Source organism: Equus quagga, chromosome 2 (assembly GCF_021613505.1).
Source record: "Equus quagga isolate Etosha38 chromosome 2, UCLA_HA_Equagga_1.0, whole genome shotgun sequence".
Lineage (NCBI taxonomy): Eukaryota > Metazoa > Chordata > Mammalia > Perissodactyla > Equidae > Equus > Equus quagga.
Genome location: NC_060268.1, coordinates 85,663,546 through 85,684,274, shown reverse-complemented (window position 1 = coordinate 85,684,274; position 20,729 = coordinate 85,663,546). Strand labels below are relative to the sequence as shown.

At 41.5% G+C, this 20,729-nt stretch overlaps 1 protein-coding gene across 4 annotated transcripts in view; it reads left to right on the top strand.

The window, feature by feature from the left end:
- The window catches only part of MCTP2 (multiple C2 and transmembrane domain containing 2), a 228,022-nt gene that overhangs the window by 44,848 nt on the left and 162,445 nt on the right, over nt 1-20,729 (top strand). For 2 of the 4 annotated variants that reach the window (XM_046653662.1, XM_046653663.1), the window contains exons 2-4: nt 1,353-1,891; nt 12,610-12,672; nt 13,886-13,994. In XM_046653662.1, the coding sequence (XP_046509618.1) occupies nt 1,424-1,891; nt 12,610-12,672; nt 13,886-13,994 (640 nt within the window). In that variant the 5' untranslated portion in view covers nt 1,353-1,423. Of the gene's footprint in view, nt 1-96; nt 154-1,352; nt 1,892-12,609; nt 12,673-13,885; nt 13,995-20,729 lie in introns of those variants that run through there. The other 2 variants (XM_046653661.1, XM_046653664.1) reach the window with 2 other exon arrangements.

Sequence of the window (20,729 nt, the reverse complement as noted above, 5' to 3'; positions counted from 1 at the left end):
TGGGATATGGGCAGACCTCTCACTTTTATAAATGATTTTCTCTCTAGGTACCTTTATTTTAATATAAATTTTAAGGATATTAGACGGAATTCTAGTTGATGTAAGCCTGTGTTTGTCCTTCAAAATGCACCCTTAACTCTGGAAAGGAAGATGGTAAGTTTAAAGCAAGCATTGGCAAACTTCTGTCTGTTGCCCATTTTTGTAAATAAAGTCTTATTGGAATATGGTCACACTCTTTTGTTTGGGTGTTGTCTGTGTCTCCTTTGGTGCCACAACAGCAGAGTTGAGTAATCGTGATACACCATCCAGTTCACAAAGTCTAAAATATTTGCTAATTGGCCTCATACAGAAACTGCCTACCCTTGGCTTAGAGACATACAAAAGCACCCCCTTGATCATACTGCTGAAAGATGCTATTATTGTTCTAATAAATGTCTCCAGCTCTGGTTTCTCTGGAGAGGAAATAAGAAAATAGTCTTTTTTTTTCTTTTTATAAATTTTTGCCCACACTTTATTGAGGTATAATTGAAAAATAAAAATTATATGCATTTAAGGTGTACAACATGATGATTTAATATACGTATACATTGTAAAATGATTACCTCCACAAGCTAATTAACACATCCATCACCTCACATAGTTGTTATGTTTTTATGTGTGTGGTAAGAACACATAAGATCTATAATTTCAAATACACGTGGTTGTTATAAAACAGACAAGACGTAACGTGTTAATGAGGATGTGGATTATAGGTAACCCTTGTACACTGCTGGTGGGAATGTAAATTGCTATAGTCATTATGGAAGTCAGTTTGGAGTTTCCTCAAAATCTTAAAGCTAGAACTGCCATGTGAGAACCAGCAATCTCATGTCTGGACACATCCAGAGGATGTGAGATCCACATTTTGAAGAGATTTCTTCACTCCCTTGTTCATTGCAACATTCTTCACTGTCGCCAAGATATAGAAACAACCTAAGTGACTGTTGAAGGGTGAATGGCTAAAGAAAATGTGGTACATATATAATGGAATATTATGTAGCCATCAGAAGAAGGAAATCCTGCCATTTGCAACAACATAGACGAAGCTTGAGGACATTATGCTGAGTGAAATAAGCCAGGCACCGAAAGCGGTCTTCCTGTGAAGCATTTTTTTGTGTCAACCTCATATTTTCGTTCATTGGTTTAACTTTTCTATAACTACTGTGATAAAAATCTTAAAAATTCAGTTCCTTGAAGATGATTTCCCCAACATTTGTAGACATTACCAATCCAATGTTTCAATCTTGTTCACTGTGAAGTGCCCTACCACCAGAGAAGTTTCATGTTCTCTCTCCCTTTTTTCTGTTTTCTAGGAGTCACTGCAGTTGTCTTTAGTACAGACACACTCTTTTCGGGAGTGACTTCTTGGTTCCTTCATGCGGCCATGGATCTGGACAAACCGTCTGTCTGGGGCTCATTAAAACAGCGGACCAGGCCTTTGCTAATCAACTTGAGCAAGAAGAAGGTGAAAAAGAACGCAAACAAACCCCTCGACGTAAGGGCAAGGCATGACCTGGATCGCCGCCTCAGCATCTCCGTCCCTGACCTCTTGGAGGCTGAGGCCTTGGCCCCGGAGGGTCGGCCGTACTCCGGGCCCCAGTCGTCCTATACCTCAGTGCCCAGCAGCCTGTCAACTGCAGGCATCTGTCCCAAGACTAGCGGTGGCTCCTTGAAACAGTCTGAAGAGGAATTGGATTGGAGCCAGGAAGAAGCAGGCCACCTCCACGTGGTGGAAACGGATTCCGAGGAGACCTACGCCTCTCCCGCCGAGGACAGGAGCGCTTCCAGCAATGGCATCTTTGATCTGCTCCAGAAAACTCCCCTCGGGGAGGATGCCCTGGAAGAGCCAGAGGTGAGACCGGGGCTGGGCGCCTTCCTGGGGGTTTTTTTGGTCTTTTTTTCTTCTTTTTAAGTGCATTCAGTGCCCTTGGAAAATTTGGTTAGGAGTTATTTTTGTGGTTAGCTTGGATGGAGAGAATGTCATTTATAAGAATTTAAATTAAGGCAATATTGATTGTACCCAGTGTTCCCATTAGATTTAGGGTTGACCTCTATACAAATAACTTTCTCGGACATTTGAAGTCATTAAAAGCCCTATTGGATGAGTTTTCCTTTTTCCATCTCCTGGCAAAGAAATTAAAAGCGTAACTTTGCGTCTTTTTGCTTAAGTGTGTGTCTCTCTCTCTTTCTGTATCTTTCTCTCTACACCATTGCCTAGTCCTACCATAGACAAAAATGCATACTAATATTCCTAAGAAATGGATGAATGGATTTCTCCCTTTGACTGCCAGAGCATTTGAATTTCCTCCTATTTCACGTGTGTGCATGTGTGCACTTATATACATATACACACTTGTGCACACTTATCTGCGGGAACTTCATTTGCATTCTCTTAAAAAAAAGGGTCAAAAACTAAAGGAAACAAATTCCTATCAATTCAGTGACTTTTACAAAACTTTGGTATTTCAATAAGATCAGACAGGCAAACATAATTATGAGACAAAGCTTATATTTCTAGGAAGAGTTTCATTTAAATTCAATCACCAGATTGTTAAATCATGATTTGGATGATCAATTTAATCAGATTCTTTTTAAATTCTTCCATTAATAACACTGAAGTAGGTCACAATATTGTGGTAAGGGGTTAATTTTTCTATATTCCAGGTTAGTGTTATAATTGCATAGAAAACCAGTTATTCAACTGGGATTTTTGATTTTACTTTTAGAATCAAAACCTATTAATTATGCCATATATTTCAGTTTCGTTGGGGAATGGTATGGTACATGTTCAGGGGATGCTGTGGTCAGATTCTTTAAATGACTTTACTATTTTTTTTCATTACCATTAACATTTATGAAATCCTCATTGTAACAACTTTATGATTTTTACTGTTGTTTATAAATTTGAAATATGTTTTCACTAATAAAAATATAAATTAAGTGAATTATTCAACTAGTTCAGCTTGAAGGAGGTAACACGTTGAATTATATACTGAAGTTATCTTTATTTTCTTGTCACTTATTTACTGCCCAGAAGAAAACGGGTGGGCTTTTTGGCTTTGATATGCTAACAATTTCAAATTAGAAGAATTTTTTTTAAGTTAGTGCTGTTTAACTATTTTAGCATTTCAGCAGACTTTGATGAATATAGAAATTTGAATGCCTTCTCTAACTCAGGCACCGTAAATGTTACTATTGGTATTAGAGATGGATAAGACAGTTAACCAGCCCTAAGTTAGAATTTATTGGGGGGCACCTTGCAGAGCACTAAGTATAGCACAAGAGGCAGACAGGTAACAGGATGGTCTGTGCAAAACATCCAAGCCTTATCTCCTGGTTGGAGGATACCAGTGTGTGGGGACCAGGGGCATGTCATGTATGAGACAATCCCCAAGCTAGCACAGAGGATAAGTAGGATTTGACAGGTGAGGAAATATGGTGAACATGAGTCTGTGTGTGGATGGGGGCAGTCGGAGGTGGTGAGCATTTTGCTCTGCATGGAACAGAGGCTTGGGGAGCTTCCTGGCGTGACATATGTGGGCTGTGCTGAGGGGCTGGTGAGTGACAGTGGATGGATGGTTGACAGATGGAGGGTTGGGAGTGGTTATTTTCTCTTCTCTGGGCTAAGTGCAGAAAAGCCTGGAATACACAGACCTTTAAGAATAGGTTATTCTGGGTAATTTGATTTTCTCTTTTAACTCAGCCATTTTTTTAAAAAAAATCTTCGTTCTTGAAAAAGAACCTTCTGCTTCTCTTTCCCTGCCCTAGGAAGTACAAGATAGAGACTGAGACTGATTCTTTCACTGCCACCTGAGTACCACTTATCTGCTTGGTGGTCTGTTTGCAGAGAATGGAGGGTCTGGGCTGCAGCTAATCAGGCCTGTAGGAGCATTTGTGGTCAAGTGCATTGTTCTACCTAACCCTGCCTCCTTCTCCTCCTCCTCCGACTCCAAGTTGTCTTGAGTGGCAGGGTCTGTATTGGGTGGGCCCCTCCCATTCCCTGAGGATCTAGTTTATCACATGGTACAGAAATTAGCACTCCCTTGCTGTCTTCCCTACTAGGCTATGTTAATTTGGGGGCTGGGCCTGGCTGGGGGCATCCTGTCTAATTTGTCTTTGTTTTCTCAGGGCCTAGCTCAATGCCTGACACATAGTATGTGCTCAGTCAATATTTATTTAATACAGAAATCACTGAGAGCAGTGTATGCTTTCAGGTTAATGGAGTTTTTGTTAATGTCTTTATTGTGAGTTCTCTTCTTTAGTTTATGATTAAATTAAAGGCAGCATTTGTTTTTTTGGGAAAAAACCCCATCATACTATAAATCTCTTTTTATGTGATATTAATAGAAAATAGATTTAGGCAGGTGTGGGCTTTTCAGCTCAAGTCTAATACGAATTTTACATCTGAATTTATTGTCTCTGTCTTTTTTAAAATGAAGATGGGAGTCACGGCTGAATTCACGTCATCTGTGAGTTTTGGAGTTGGTTAGTCGTATCTCAGGTCTGGTCCATTTGTTTCTTCCTAATGAACTGTGAAATGCCTTCTCTCGCTTTCATGGCATAGGGGAAGAAATGAGGAGGAAGGAGGGGGTTGACATGTGACAAGCCCAGCATACAACAAGGACAGTCAGCTGTTTGCACAGTATCCTTGGTGTAAGTTACTTTGTTTGTAGCTTTCCGTCTGATCTGAGGCCCCCATTGGGGTTCACCTGTTTTATGCCCAGTGCTGACTTGGTTCCAGGCTGAGCTGCAGCAGTGGGATAGGAGCCCTAATCTCTAACTTGTCTAAATATTCTACAGTCACTTTCCAATCCTGTCAGTGTGAGCAAAGGAAGTAAAGTGTTGGCTTACAGTTATGAGGAAATGGACTGATGAGGCAAAGAAGAAAGTTGAGGATGAGGAAAGAGGAAGAAAGAATCAGAGAATGTGGAGGCCAGGTGGAGGCTAGAATAGTCTCAATGCAGGTGCTCAAGCAGTCTATGAAACCAAAATGGGAGGAAGTAGGTTTAGAATAAAGGAGACGGTGGTGGAAGAGGGTTCTCCAGACTCTCTCTCTTAAGCCCCCGATTCATATGGCACCCACAGAAACTCGGTCTCAACTTTCTTGGCAGAATTCCCTGTCTCTCTGAAGTGCCCTCACATATACAGACCATCATTTCTTGGCAACATTGCCGTTATTCACCTAGTTGCTCAAGGGAAAAACCTGTGAAGAATGTTAGACTGTTTTACTTTCCTCGCTTTTCACATTCTATGAAGTCTTCATTTATCCATTTCCCATCGCTCTCCTCCTCCCTTACATACCTCATTCTTCTCTCACTGAAATCCTCTCACCCTTCAAGGCCCAGCTAAAATATTCCTCCTTTGTGGTGCTTTTCCCAGCTCTACAATTAATATACTCACCCTGCCTTTGTTTGCACAGCGTGCCACTTTTACTATTACTGAGCGTTAACGTCATTCTGCTTTCTGTGGAAATCTGTAGTGAGAAAGGGATTTGAACAGATAGAGGAGAGAAAGTGGGGCAGGCAAATGGGTACTGGGCAAGAGTGTCACTGGGTAAGACCCTGAGAAGGTCACCAGGCTCCAAGACCTATATATACTGTCCAGGGACCATCTGCTCTGCGAACTTCTCGTGACAACCAGACGATAATGAGACTAGCTACAAATGACAGTCACAACTAATTTGCAATGACAATTAAATACTATGTAGACTCTAATGTTCATTTTGATATAAACAGCGGAGTCTTTCATTGTTTTCAAGATACTTTGGAAGTCAACTCATAATTAACACCTACTTCGTTAACTTCTTGGGAGAAATTATTCTTTCAGGGCCTTTTTGTAACTTATTATACTTGGAGAATGTATGTTACCTTCATTTCCTCACCAAAGTCAGCCCGTGTGAGAAGTCACTTAGAATCAGGAGATTGCTTGGTGAGTGGGAATCACCACGAGAATAGATAGGTTCCACACCAAATGGCATCTGTCGTGCCATCCATCTCACAATAGGGATTGAGCTGCAAATGAGAACTGGGCACACTCAAACTTTGTTTGCTAGGGCCTCCTACCTTCCATCTCCACATGCCAACCTGCCTCGCCAATGAAGCCAGGATTCTTAAAGTCTTGTGGCATAGGTTCTCTCTTCCCTCTGTAGGGTTCAAGGGCAGGTCCAAACCTTTACCTAAGCTTCCTTGTATGACCTCTTTCTTTTTTAGGTTGACACATGATGTTCTTAGTTATATTACCACTTTCAGTCAGACTAATATCCTATCATGGTTGCCCAACAGCCAGGTTGTCTCCTTTAGGTGACTTTGTATGTCTGGCCTCTGCTGAATGAAAGGTGGTCTTAAAGTTTCATTTTCATTGCTCTCGTTACTCAGACTTGGGACTTGAGAGGTGGCAAGGGCACATTACACTACTGCCGAACACCACTGCCACCTTGTACAGTCGTTGCTTAATGACGGGGAGATGTTCTGAGAAATGCATGGTTAGATGATTTTGTCATTGTGCGAACATCATTGAGTGTACTTATACAAATCTAGATGATGTAGCCTACTAGACATCTAGCTATATGGTACTAATCTTATGAGATCACCATCATATATGTGGTCTGTTGTCGACTGAGACATCCTTATGCGGTGCGTGACTGTATTTAGTTAGTTGTTTAGAAGTCAGGCTCTTGTTAGATTGGAAGCTCCTGAAGAGTAGAGATGATGTCTTCTTCTTCTTCTCCCAGCCTTTCTGCAAACCTTGCTTATGTGAAATATACTGATTCATGTTGTCTCTGCAGTTAACTTTCAAGCCACAGACCACTCAGTGCTAGGTGCTGTGGGGGCCCTAAGAAAGTCACTTGGGTTGGGGAAAGGGGTGATATGTGGAGGCCCTGGGTAGGTAGGGTGAACTCTAGAGGACTTCCCAAATGTCAGTTTAAATGTGCAGAAGCTAAAGTTAAGGAGATTCAGAGTGAGAGCACCTTATTTTTTCTTCTTTCTTTCTTACCTTGCTGTTTCTTCTCACTCTCTTCCCCAGGCAGCATCCCCCCAGTAGTTATTTCACATGGTCCTCTCTCACGCCTTGTAAATCAGTTAAGTATTTAGTCAATACAGACAGTCACCTCTGGTTCCTGTCCCCTGCATTGAGGACAGAATTGAGATGAGACCCAGATACTGGAAAAAATGACCAATAATACGAGGCACTGTCTAGTCAGTGTTAGATAACTGGTTGAGGTGAGAGGGAGGGTGGTTGCTCTGAGTAGGTGGTCAGGAAAGGCTGGAGAGGATGCGTTTTGAGAATATGATTCAGATAGGTGGAGAGAAAAGCTGAGTAGTTAGGTTTTACGTCCATGAGGCTAGAAAAACAGAAAGCTCTTAGCTTAGTATCTGGCAGTCACAAGTACCTAACAAGGACTCACTGTGATGATTATGATTGTATCTGTTAGTGTTGTTAGTTTTATTATGTTCTTCAGAATGAAATAGCCGGCTGAGGTTTAATGACTTGCCTAATGTCATCCAGCTAGTAATTGTCCGAGCCAGGGTCTAAATCCAGGACTGTCTAAATCCAAAACTTGTGCACGAAACTATGTGTACAGTGAGTTTGGAAATGCAGTCCTGCGCCGTGGGAGAACTCAGAGCTGGGGGTTTAAAAAGTTGATCATCAAAGGAAGACACTTATTTTTCTGTGTCCACTGATCCCTTTTAATCACAGGGATAACTATGGTGATCGAATGGGCTTATCATCATGGTCAGTAACTAATAATCCTGAATACAAGGATTATCACTCCCCATCATCCACATAATCCCAGAATGGGGTACAACTGACATTTCATTTGGCAGTTGGAGTTTTAAACAACTAGCTTTGGTGCTCGCTCATGTGGATGAGTTGAGTAATTTAGAGAAGTACCCTATTTGGATATTTCCAGAAACTCTGCTTGGCAACCACAGAACTTCAGTTTAGTGACCACAGAGAAGCAAAATGACAAACCACTTTTGTAGGAAAGAAAACAACTTACAGTTTGCAAAATTAGACAAGTACATCTGTTTCTTTTCACTTCCATTACGTATGTATTCTTTACTGTTTTTGTTTTATCTCAAAAATCATTGCTCAACATAATGGTGTTAGCGAGATGGGCATGTCAGCCATGTCCTAGGGTCCTTCGTGGACTTTGACATCTTTTTTTCTCCTAACAACCTGCAAGGTAAGTATCTTTTTTGCCCCTTTTAGAGATGTTCCCATGTCTTGAATTTTAAGTAAATTTTTCAAGGACACAAAACTAGGAAGTAATAGAAGTGGAATTTGAATCCAGGTCTTGCTGACTCCAGAGCTTCATCTCCCACTGTGACTGAGTAGGGTATATGCACACGTGCACTTACACATACATGTGGCTTATATTTTGTATATTAGACAATATTCTAGGTTAACCACTTTTAGAGAACAACCTTAGGGGTGGGGGAAAACTAAATATGTATACCTTTGTTGTATGATCAATAACCTCCCAAAAAGGTGTGTAAAGACTGAATGTGAGTAGACTCAGCCATCTGGTCGACCTGAATTTTTCTGACCAGACATTCCAGTTTTGACCTGGAATTGCCATGTGGGTCTTGATTCTATCACTGCGTCCAGGCATGGCTTAATGGTCTGTCTAGCTGTCTGACCTCCTTTGCTCATTTTGCTGCTTCCTTTGCCCTGTAGGTATTTGTGTTTATGACTACTATCATCCAAAGTGTTCGTGTTCTCGACAACCTAGATGTGGGCTAAGTCATGAAGCAAATATGTATTATAAATATCATTTACTATACTCATATATTTTAACAGAGTATTTTTCAAAGACTATATAAGTGATCTTCTCAACCAACCTTTTACTCTTATTTAGCTCTCCTGGGTGTGGGTTTATGTCTTCTTCCACTGAAGTTTAAACATCCAGTGATTGCTTGGATTGTTTGTAATTCAGCTTCCTGCGTGTTCTTCATGGTGAGATCCTTTGGACAGGCACATGGGAGCTGGTATTTGTATAAGATCACATTTCGTGTACACAAAAGGAAAATGTTGTTTATCTACATCAATATCTTGCTCTTACGGTCCTTAAATAATCAACCCATCTATTCTAATATCTTCCCATATCCTGTTGAATTTTAATAAATTTGCATTCTTGCAGATTGGGGATTCTCATGTAAAGAGAATGCAAAGGATGTATTTCCTTCCCACACATTTCAGTTTAACAAGGTAGAATGGAAATATCAATGCAAATTTGCTGTCGTGAAACACACACACACACACACACACACACGCAGAAACTGCTTATCTGCAAGGTGGCAGTGAGAGTTGTGTGAGAGATGACTAACCGCTTACTAATTTTCATGCCAAGATGTTAATGCTGTATTTCTGAATGTTTGTATGTAATTAGGCAGTTTTGTCATACGAAGACTTTTCATCATTGATGGTATTCAAAATTATTTGTCCTTTCCTGAGTATGTTCTTGGAAATTGTTTGAAATTGTTAAAACTAATGCTTAATGGATAAACAAACCGTGGTACACCCATACGTGGAATACTATTCAGCAATAAAAAGGAATGAACTCTTGATACAGACAGCAACTTGAGTAGATTTCAGAAGCATCGTACTGAGTGAAAGACACCAGTGTCAAAAGATTTCGTACTGTATGATTCCATTTCTAAGATATTCTGGAAAAGATGAAACTATATGGTGAAAACAGGTCAGTGTTTGCCATGGGTTGGGGGATGATTTGACCACAGTGGGATAGCGTGAAGGAGACTTTTGGGCTGAGGTGATAGAACTGTTCTGTGTCCTGATTGTGGTAGTGGATACACAAATACATACATCTGTTAAAAAGTCATAGCATTGTACACACATGCAAAAAGTCAATTTTACTGTGTATTTTCTTTAAAGTAAAATTTTAAAAAAACCCCAGTGCTCAATTATGCTTGTTGAGAACATCAAGAAAATCTCCCAATGATAGCAGGATACCAGGAATTCCTGAGGAGGAAAACATGAATTGTGTTCTTTTTAATGAAAAACTCATTGATGTAGTTACTAGGTTTACAAAGATGGTGAAAATAATGCAGCTTCTACTTGGTGGCGAATTCCTTTGGCTCTATGCAGAGTGTAGGGGAACACTCAAAGTTATGTGTCCCCCAACGGCTGTAACTTGGTCCTCCTGTGCCTGTGTAGCTTTTCTGTTCTTCTTTATGGTGATCACTTTCCTTCCTTGGTGTGTATATATGGTGTGTGACAGTTACGGCGGCTGTGGGAACCATAACTTTAAGTTCTGTGACTTTTCTGTGAGTAAAACCAGCCATAATATTGAATTAATGTCGTTCTTCACATTTAATTTCCATATTGTTGTAAGTGGAAGACTTACCGAGTGTTTGAATAAAAGCTCTGTGTTCATTTTTCATAGCGTGTAATTGATGGTGGGGATGTGGACCAATTTTGTCACTTAATTAACGTTATCGTTAAGTCCGGTGAGGCCACCTTGGGGGAATGTACATGGTGTGCTGGTCTGAGAGGTGGTGCTTTTTCAGCCCCCAGCCCACCACTCTTCTGTTTGACAATGGAAGGCACCCGACCACCATGGTCCTTGGCTAATAACCACACACTTTACACAGATATTCTGATCCCAGCACCAGTAGTTTTGTGGAATTGCCTTCAAACAAGGTTGGTTAAATGGAGCACTGATTCATTTCATGAACTGGAGACACTAAGGGGGGTTCAGCCTGCCGAGGATCACAGAGCAGGTGTTACCTGTTGACTCTGCGTGTGAAGGTGCGGTTGGGCTGTTTTGGTTTTGTAAATCAGGCAGAAGAGGAATTGCTGAGCTTTCAGGAAATAGTAGCGTGTGCTGTAAAAGGCAAGAGGAGAAATCTTCGAAATTGGGAGACTTGAATAAGGTTCTGATTGTTGTCATAAAGTGGTCTTCAGATGGTCTTGTCCAACTCACCTGGGTGTCTTTTTACAAATGACAAAAGAGGAGGCACCCAGAACCAGAAGGGGGTTTAGGAAAGGGCCTGCTGCTGCCTCTTTTCCTGTCTGCCAACAGGTCAAGCCCACATTGAGAGGACTCTTGTCCTGGCTGGGCAGTGGTGGTACTTGCAGGGCCAGAGGGCTCTAGTGACTGAAGTGCTGGGACCCTTAGAGATGTGAAATCACCCTTGATCCTGTGTGAATTAATCTGAGTGGAAGAATATTCACAGTCAGGGGACATTAGATTGGGGACTGATGGAGGAAGATGCAGATGCGAGAACCACAGATGCGAAGGGCCAGAGGGCCTCCACTCCTCATGGCGGGGGCTTGGGAGGCTCCACGCTGATGTGTGAGCAGGGCTCATTTCTGCCTGGTTGCAGCATTTCTTGATGTCACTGCGTACAGAGGGATGGACCAGAGCGCTCCTGTCTGTTTCCAGCCCTTACCATCCCTCTTGGGGGCTAAAGAATTGCCCTCTTGCTCTGGAACCTGGGTCTGTTACTGCCTCAAGTTCCACCTGAGAGACAAAGAGAGTCTTGGAAGGCAGCCTGCCATCCAGGCAGGGTCTCTGAATTGTGCCAGGACCTCCCTGACAGTTACTGTGGATGAGAAGGACCAAGGACCACAGGGCTTCTGGTCCCTACCTCCACCCGCAATGGTTCATGGTCATCTAAGCAATCTCTGCAGGGCTGCTGCCCACCTCTAAATTTGTCCATAACTTCAGAGTTAGCCAGCCTTCTTTGGAGGGAGAAATCTGTTGTTTTTTACACAAGATAATCAGCCCCGGCTAATGTGTCACATAGACACGAACATACCCAAAATGCAAGGAGGCCGTTTGCTCATCTCCCTTGCATTCTGCCTTTCCATGCAGGTGGCCGTACTCACATCTAGTCCAGAAACCTTCATAAAGTCCCAGAGCTCCTCTGGGTCCCTCCTTTGTGCATATCAAGCCTGTCACAAAGGAGATGTCTACTGTATCCCTTGCTAACTACTAAATGATGCTTGCTTCATTGCCCTGTGGAATCGTTTCCTGGGTCTCTGAGGCATATTTTAATGAGGAAATTTGCATTTCCTAGTTTTTGGTTGGCAAGTGTACAGTTGCTAGACTCAGGAAGGGATGGCTTGAAGAAGGTTCTTTCAGATCACGTTTTAAAGCATTTCCTACCTGACTGATAAGCTCGCCGGCCTTTCTGGTTCCTGAGCTGCCATTTCCCTCTGATGGCTGGGGGCCAGGCAGACTCACCCTGGGAGGGACCTCACGGGATGACCCTGCTGCTCTGGCTTCCTTCGCTACAAGCAAAGCTGCTCGAATATTAAACCTTGGGTGAACAAAGGATGCAGGAGAGAAAGCCTACATCCCAACAGGAGAGCCAAATGGACCTTCTCCATGCTCTGATCAATGACTAAGAAGGCAGAGGCTGCAGCCAGACAGACTCCTTGTATTGCGAAGACTAGACACACACACAGAAAGGCAGCCCACATGTCTGACACTAAGTGTGCAGATGGCAGATTCAAAGGGAAAGACCTGATAAAGGATATCCTTGTAGGTTGCAATTCTTTTGCTTCTTTAAAGCAGGATTTTTTTCTTTTTATTTCCAGAATCTATGTGGCAGTGGGGATCTAAGTGCTTCTCTGACATCCCAACAATTTGAAGAACAATCTGTGAGTGACAGTCCTTAAAAACAAACAAACGCTCAAGTAAATATTGTAACTATTTCTTTATCAAATGTTTGGATCTGTATGTCTTTGCCTCTTTCATTTCTAAAGGATGCTGAATTGTATCCACTTACAAAGACAGGACTTGTGAATTATAGCTGGACAAGATGAATTCAGTGCCTATTGATTTGTCAGAGTGGGATAGATTCTTCTAAAAATACAGAGCAGCCATGAAATTGAGGGAGGTAGTACAGGCGGCAAAGCCCTTTTGAAGTGCTTTGAAACGTAGACAGGGAAACTCTCAAAAGAAGGCTGTCGAGAGTGACTTAGCCATGGGATCGATTAAGTGAACATCAAATAAGTGGACGATAAATTATCTTATTTGTCCTTTCTCTTTGGAAAGACAAAAATTTGAACTGGTGCAAAACTCTAGGTCAAAGCTTTAATTGGATTCATCTAATAAATATTCAAAGATAAACAAATTTGACATTATGACCCTTAAGAGTTGACCCATTCCTGGAAAGGGAGGTGAACTGCATTGGGAGGAGGTGAGACTGTGAGGGTAAGAGGAGGGGACCCCAGTGGAGGGGGCCAGGAAATGAAAGAAAAATATGCAAAAGGTGGGAGAGAGCCAGATAGAGCCAAAGTGAGTCACCTGTGGACACCTGTGTGGGATGGACGTGCAGCTCAGTGGGCGATCAGCTGAGTGGTTGTGAGCTGAAATGTTTTTATTACAGGCAGAGGAGGTGTACCAGAGGTGATGGGGGCTGGTGGGAAGTGGGGAGGAGAAGAGGGAGACGTGTTATATGTGAGTTTGGAGATGTGGACATGTGTTCCTGGGAGCCAGCCCCACAGCTGCACTTCTGCATGCTATTTCCCCTCTTGGTGCTCCACCGTGAGTTATAGCATAAAGAATCCTGCAGAAGATGAATGCGTTTTATTTATACTGCTTATCTAATCCTTCTTGAAAAGTTAATATTGTGAAGATATTGCCATGATGGCCTCTGAATTCTGATAGCCTCCCACTGGAGAGAAATAGGAAAGAACAAGTTCACAGAGCAGTGTAACCAAGTCATCAAAGTGAGTGGGAGTGGGAGATGACACCTGCAGATTTGCCATTGTAGTGAACCAGTTATTTTTCCTTACATTAAGAACTGTTTCTGAAACTCCGTTCCTTGGGCCCAAGACAACTGACTAACTTACTTCTCCATCCGTGCAGACTCTCGGGGAAGCTGGAGATGGCTTGAGTAATCTGCCCAGCCCTTTCGCCTACCTCCTCACCATACACCTGAAGGAGGGCCGGAACCTGGTCATCCGAGATCGCTGTGGTAAGGCCGGGCTCTGCTATTCTGTTTGTCGTCTGCAGACCTCTTTCTCTCTCCCCTTGTATCAACATTGTCAGTCAGTCTTATCCATCTCAGCGTGGTTTGCAGAGCTCAAATCTAGTCCTCTCCAAGTGTCGAAGAATTTGCAGCAAATATTTAGACACACTGAATCTTACTGTCCTTTTCTGCTATTAAATTCATAATAACCATCCTCATGCTCATCGCATAATACACGTAGATGGAAATGCCCTCTCAACCCCCCTCCTTCCTGTGCTAAAATCCCGCTGGCTCCCCTCCCTCAGGATAACATCTGTCCCTTGTATGTGATTGGTTTGTTCTTTTCTACCTGTTTCTGTGCTTTTATACACACACATGCATACATGTACATACACACACATATATGCATACAAATATATATTTGAACTAAAATGATATTATAATGTCCATGTTATCCTGCTATAAGCTTTTTTTACTTCCCAAAATATATTCAAGAGTGATCATGCTTTTCTATGTAAACATGCCTTTCTTTTAAATTTTACGTAATATTCTGTGGTATGAAGTGGTATCTATTTCTCTCTTGATGACAGCTGTTTTGTTCCTACATTCTCAGCAGTATAAATGATGCTATAAATGAACATCCTATGTATTCCTTCGGATATAGATAAGAATATATCTTAGAAAAAAGATAGCATGTGTTTAAGAGCAGACAGTGGAGCCAGGCTGCCTGGGCTCCAATCTTGGCTTCTCCATTTCTTGCTGTTTGATTTACAAAATGCTCCTTGACTCTGTGACTTAGTTTCCTTACCTGTAAAATGAGGGTAGTCATATTAACCTACCTTATAGGCTCTTAGGAGGATGTATAGTAACTTATATAAAGGGCTTTAAAACTACGTCTGGCTTCTAGCACTTAATAAAAGTTAATCATTGTTAGCGGCTAGGACAGAACCTAGAAATGCAAGTCTGGGATCCACGGCATGCATGTTTTTAAATTTGAGAGAGACTGGCAAATTGCCCTCCAAAATGTACAAAGTATGCCCTCTCCTACACTGTTTATGTGTTCCCCGTCTTGTCACTGTCGAATAGTTACTTCTGTCACTCCTTAGTTTTCAACTGTCTCAAAGGTTGAGTGTCAACTGCGTTTCCTGGGTTATGATCATGATGAACGTGGCCACTTGTATTTCCTCTTCTGTGCATTTCTCTCTGTATCCTTTCCCCAGTTTTCAATTGAGCTTTTCCTTCTAAATTTTTGTAACTTTTTATAATTTTCAGCATTAACATTTGTTCATTGTATGTTGCAAATATTTTTCCCCTAGTCTGTTGCTTATCCCTCATTTTTATGGCCTCCTTTGGCCTTCAGAGGTTTTACATTTCATTGTAGGCAAACATGTCTGTTTTTCCTTTGCAATCTTTCTCATTTATTTTACTTAGTAGGCAGGACCTTTATATTCTAAAGAATTTTGTGTCTTTCTCCAGGTCTTGGCCAATTTCTCCTACTGCTTCCTTTCGACTCTGTGTTGAAACACCTCTGAAACAAAGGAAGGGCCTCCTAGACCCTTTCTTCTGTCTTCTGAGTCTCTTAGCTTTTCTTTCTCATTCTTCCCGTGACTTTTTCCTTTTGGGAAGAAATCTCAGCCTGGTCTTCCAGCTTACTCAGTTTTCTTCCAGGTTACCATTGTGCTATTACATTTATCTATTGAGTTGTCATTGTTTTCATTTTTATAACAGCCTATTATTGTTTCATGAATGAGATGATGCCATCTTGTTTTTAAGAATACTAAATCTACATTTAAAATCTCCCGTTCAGTGTTTTATCTCCTGGATATCAGCTGGTTGTGTCTGCTGCTCATCTTTTTATTTGTGTGATCCTGTTCCACCGTCTATGGATGCTATTTTTGCTTATTGCATCCTGCCTTCTCTGAGAGTGACGAGGGTGGGGACGTGCAGCCGGACAGGGTGAGCCAGTAGTTCAGGCTGGCTCCTTCTCATTCCTCCTAGTTATCACCTGCTACCTAAAGCCTTCCTCTCTGGGTCACTGCCCATGCTCACTGTTCCTGCTTGCAGTCAAGTGCCTTTGCTGGTCATTGCTTGGCACCAAGGGGAGACGACAGTTCTGGCCCACCCAGAGGCTTTGCGTATGCTGGGCCAACCAGCCACCCTGACAGTCACTCAGGCCATTTTCTGCTTTCCATATTTGCTGCCTCCAAGCTTGGAGAATTCCTGGCACATACCCTCCCATCCTCCCAGCGCACCTCCGCCCTGGTACATTTTTTGCTTTGACTCTCTACTGCTCATGTTTTGGGACATGGATCCTTCCATCAATCTGATCTCGCCTGACTTCTGTCTTTCAGGGCTGTATAAAACATGCCCACTTTTTTTAAGAAAATAAAATTAGTCTCTCTTTCTCTCTCTCTTTCTGTGTCTTTTTGTATTTTCTCAATTGTAGGACTTCAAAGTAGTGAAAAAAATCTCATTTTATACCTATTGATAGATATTGTTTTCTATCAAAATCGTAATATCTTATCTATCAATTGTGCAACTTCTTGTATTCTGTCGTGTGCTATCGTTGTAAATGTATGCATTTTAATAGATATATCTCTTATGCTAGTTTTAATGATTGGGGCCGGATAGCATTTCACACCTGAAATAACATCTAAGGAACACGATCATAAACCAGTGCACAGTTACCCCCCACAGATGTCCTGACTCTTGCTCTGAACCTGCACAGTGTCCAGTGGGTGCTTCCGTCGAATAGCGATCATTATTGAGCTTATTTTTTGAAAACTTATCTGGCGATTAGAAGTGTGTTCTATGGAGGGAGTATTTAACTTTACTAGGAAGAAAGTGTTCTAAACCTTTAAAAAACATGCTCTGTTTTAAATTTTTGGAAACCTCCAAACCTTTGGGGCTGCACACAGGCCCTGGACCTCTTCTACAGGCCAGCTGCCCCATTTCCACTTTTCCCATCTTTTCTGGTTCTTTCTCCATCATTGACGTAAGTTACCTGGGAACACCACCGTTGATATGTCGTACTGATGCACTTACAGCAGATTCCTAGTAGATGGTCAGTAAACTTAGTAGATGATGAAGAAGCCATTGTGTATAGTAGAAAATGACTGAAACAATAGGGTTTTCGTGTTTGCTCCATATCTCGCTGTTTTAGGGCCAAAGGAGACACTGTCGTTTGTGCTCTAATCCCAGCCATTGTCATGTCTATCTGTATAGTTTCATCACAATTAAGACATCATATAACAATTTGGCTTTATCTTCTGTAAACCTAGTATTATCCAAGTATAAGACCTAATAAGGAGTCTAAGTCATAAACTGTGCTGTTCTAGCACCCATTTCATTGATAGACATCAGTGACTCTTCTTGTCTGTTGTCTTTTATTTATTGGGAAGATTAATCGTTATCTGTTAAGAAAATAGCCCCCTCCCAGTCAGTTCTTTTTCTATACTTTGGTGTGTGGCATGCCTCGCTATACTGTGACTGTATTAATTTCTGCTTCATTGTCACAAGTCTTAAGTTAGTGATCAGGGTATGTTCCAGAGCCCACTCAAGGTAAGGCAGCACGTGAATGTCCACGGGGATTTAAGCGGGGATGATCATTATCAGCTCGTGTGCTGCCATACCTGTCTCCTTTGTCTGGGACTGACTTTGCTTATCAATATGGCATTATGTTCTATGGAACCGAACCCAGTCTCAGAATTTTATCCAACAGAATTATATAGTTCTTTGGACCAATAGTTCTCAAACTTGAGTGAGCATCAGAATAACCCGGAGAGCATATGAAAATATACATTATCCCCATCCAGGTTTTCTGATTCAGCAGGTCTAGGGTGGGGCCCCAAAATTTGCATTTCCAACAAGTTCCCAGGTGATGCCAATGCTTTTGGCCCAGGAACCACACTTTGAGAACTGTTGCCCTGGGTGGTCTCTGTCTACCAGTGGGTATTGACGAATGAGGAGAAACCTATGCTTCTCCTGGTGGGTAAAGTGTAACTCTCTCTTAGCCACAAGATTTTCTTTTCCTAGGGCTGTACCTCATTATGTATGTGCTCTCCAGCATCTGTCTCAAACTTTCCTTTATTTGTATTCTCTGAACATAATGTAATTTGGTATTAGCCCAATTAACATAATTTGGTACAGAGAACTATGTGATATACCAAAGTACTAAATATAAAAGAATTTTTGAATTATCTGTGAATTTATTTTTTTTATTCTTTATTTCTTTTATTCTTTATTTCTTTTTATTCTGTATAACATGTTCTCCAATTCTGTGGATATAAGATCAATAGCTGATTGTCACAGTACTAAATATCCTTCAATATCCATTCAAATGGTACTTCTTCTGTGTAGTCTCGTATGTTTTTCACAGACACAGGCTCCCTCTCATCTCAATCCTATAAAAAATTTACCACTATAAAACATACACCTTTATCCTTAATTGGATAAATGACTGATCCTTCCTGTTAAGGTATTAGCACTCTATTAGTTGGGAGACAATTTTATTCATCTTTGTACACCCTGCTATGCTGTATTGGTGGTTTGAACATAGAATGCTTTCAATAAATTTTAATTCTTCATTAGGGAAATCCAACTTAATTGCTAGACTTAAAGAAAAGGAGTACTAAAGGCTGTAGTAAGTGGGAAAACATCTTCCTAGAAGGGAACAGAGTTCATTCACTCACTCCTCTACGCAGCAGGCATGACTGAGTCACTTCAGAGAGACGAGCACTGCACCGGTTCGTGACTGGGACCTGGTGATTAAAGTCAGGAAGAAGGACTTACACGATTTTAGAAATTCGGCATATCATACAGATCACCTGCTTTAACTTCCGATTTAACAGAAGCTCCAATTCAGGAGACTGAAGAGCAGAGACTAAATGACTTGATCGAGGTCTTCTGGGGAGGCAGTGGTTGGGGCAGGACTCAGTGGACTGCGTGGCTCGATGGAACAGAGAGAGGATTTGGACAGTACAGTTTGGGACTTCAATGGCAACTTACTCAACCTCTCTGAAATTTAACTTACCCTTCCGTAAAATGGGCACGATACAACTTGCCTTGTAATGCAATTGTAAGAGTTGAAAAAAAGAAAGTATATATTGCATAGTGCCATACATATAGAAAAAAGTCAATAAATGATAGTGTGTTATTAGAGTTATTAATGAATAATAATAATAAAAATAGCCATGTTCCTGACTCTCAGTGCAGAACTTCTTCCTGTGTTCCATATCAATATCCGCATCCGTGACCTTGGGCACTTGGTCCTTAGCTTCTGTCAATTTGTCAGTACCCCGTGCCCTCTCTCCGTGCTCCATCTTCAGCATAGGAGTTTGCTTATATTTTATGTTCCTTATATATTGAATCGTGTGTTTAATGTTTCAGTCTAAAATATAACAGATCAAATTGATCAAATATTGATTTTCAGTTATGACAGGGAGGCCTTCAAAGGGTCGTTGATGTGCATTGCCTCCTTGACTATGGAGGAGCTGCTCTGGGATATGTTAGTCAATTGCACAGTCTCATTTTTGAATTTTTAGAGAGAAAAAAACACTGTTGATGAGTCATTCTCTGCTAAGGAAAGAGTTTGATATTTTCTTTGGATTGTTATATAATCGTTACTGCTTATGTAACTTTCCGTCTAGAACATGAATTGGCAAACTTTTCTATACAGGGCCAGAAAATAAACATTTTAGGATTTATGGGCCATAAGAGCTCAGTTACAACTACTCAGCTCTGCTGGAGGAGTGCCAAACAGCCATCGATATTGTGTCAACTAATGGACACGATTGTGTTCCACTGCAACTTTATTTACAAAAACCACACAGTGGACTGGATTTGACCAGCGGCCAGTTTGCCCACCTTGGTCTAGAATATTATGATCTGATTTTGGATTTTTGCTTTAAGAAATGGCTTTTTAGAGTTGCAAAGTAAAAACTTCATTTAAAATAAAGGAGGTACAATCTAATCAGGAAGCGATCAAGAATTGAAGCTCGTGCTTTCCAGTTAAGTCTCTAGGAAACATTTCAGTGATATGACATAAAATAATGCAGAAAAACCTAGAGATATTGGGTAGGGAAAAGCCATTTTTTTTTTTCTGTGTTTTCACCAGGCAGTAAAGGGAAAGGTTTGGGTACCCCTGTCAGGAAAAGACATTTCTGACATACCTCAAGAAAGGGCGTTAGGAAGAGCTTGTAGGGTTTCTGACTCAGGATTGGAACTTCCGGTCACTTGGCCCTTCCAGAAACAAGTGGGGAGAAGCTTCTCAGAAAGCAGAGCACCCCCTCTCTGTTCTCACAGCATCAGCACAAGGGACTTCCTTGGTGGAAAGAGTGCTGTGGACATTTTATCTAGATCTCTTACTTCCTTGGCTCAAACACAGGGCTGGTTTGTGAAGTAGACGATCAAGATGGGATTTTGAGATTTTCTGGGGGTTTTGGTGAAGTTTGTTAAGCTACAAGGTTGCTGATTGCTCTTTGGCCAGAATCTGGATGGAGCTCTGTCTTCGAAACAATACACAGGTTCAGCGGTGGTGCTGGGAAAGTAGTGTGTCGTCGTCACCCAGGGCATCTCAGGGTCTTAGTTTAGTTGTCAACGTCTCTATCCTTTGTACAGAATATGTGAGTGTGTGTGTGTTTGTGTGTGTGTGTGTATATACACTGAATAAACCCAGCAAAACCTACAGATCAGTAAAAAGAACCAAAGTTAGTGAGGGACTAAGTAATAACTTGCAGTCAT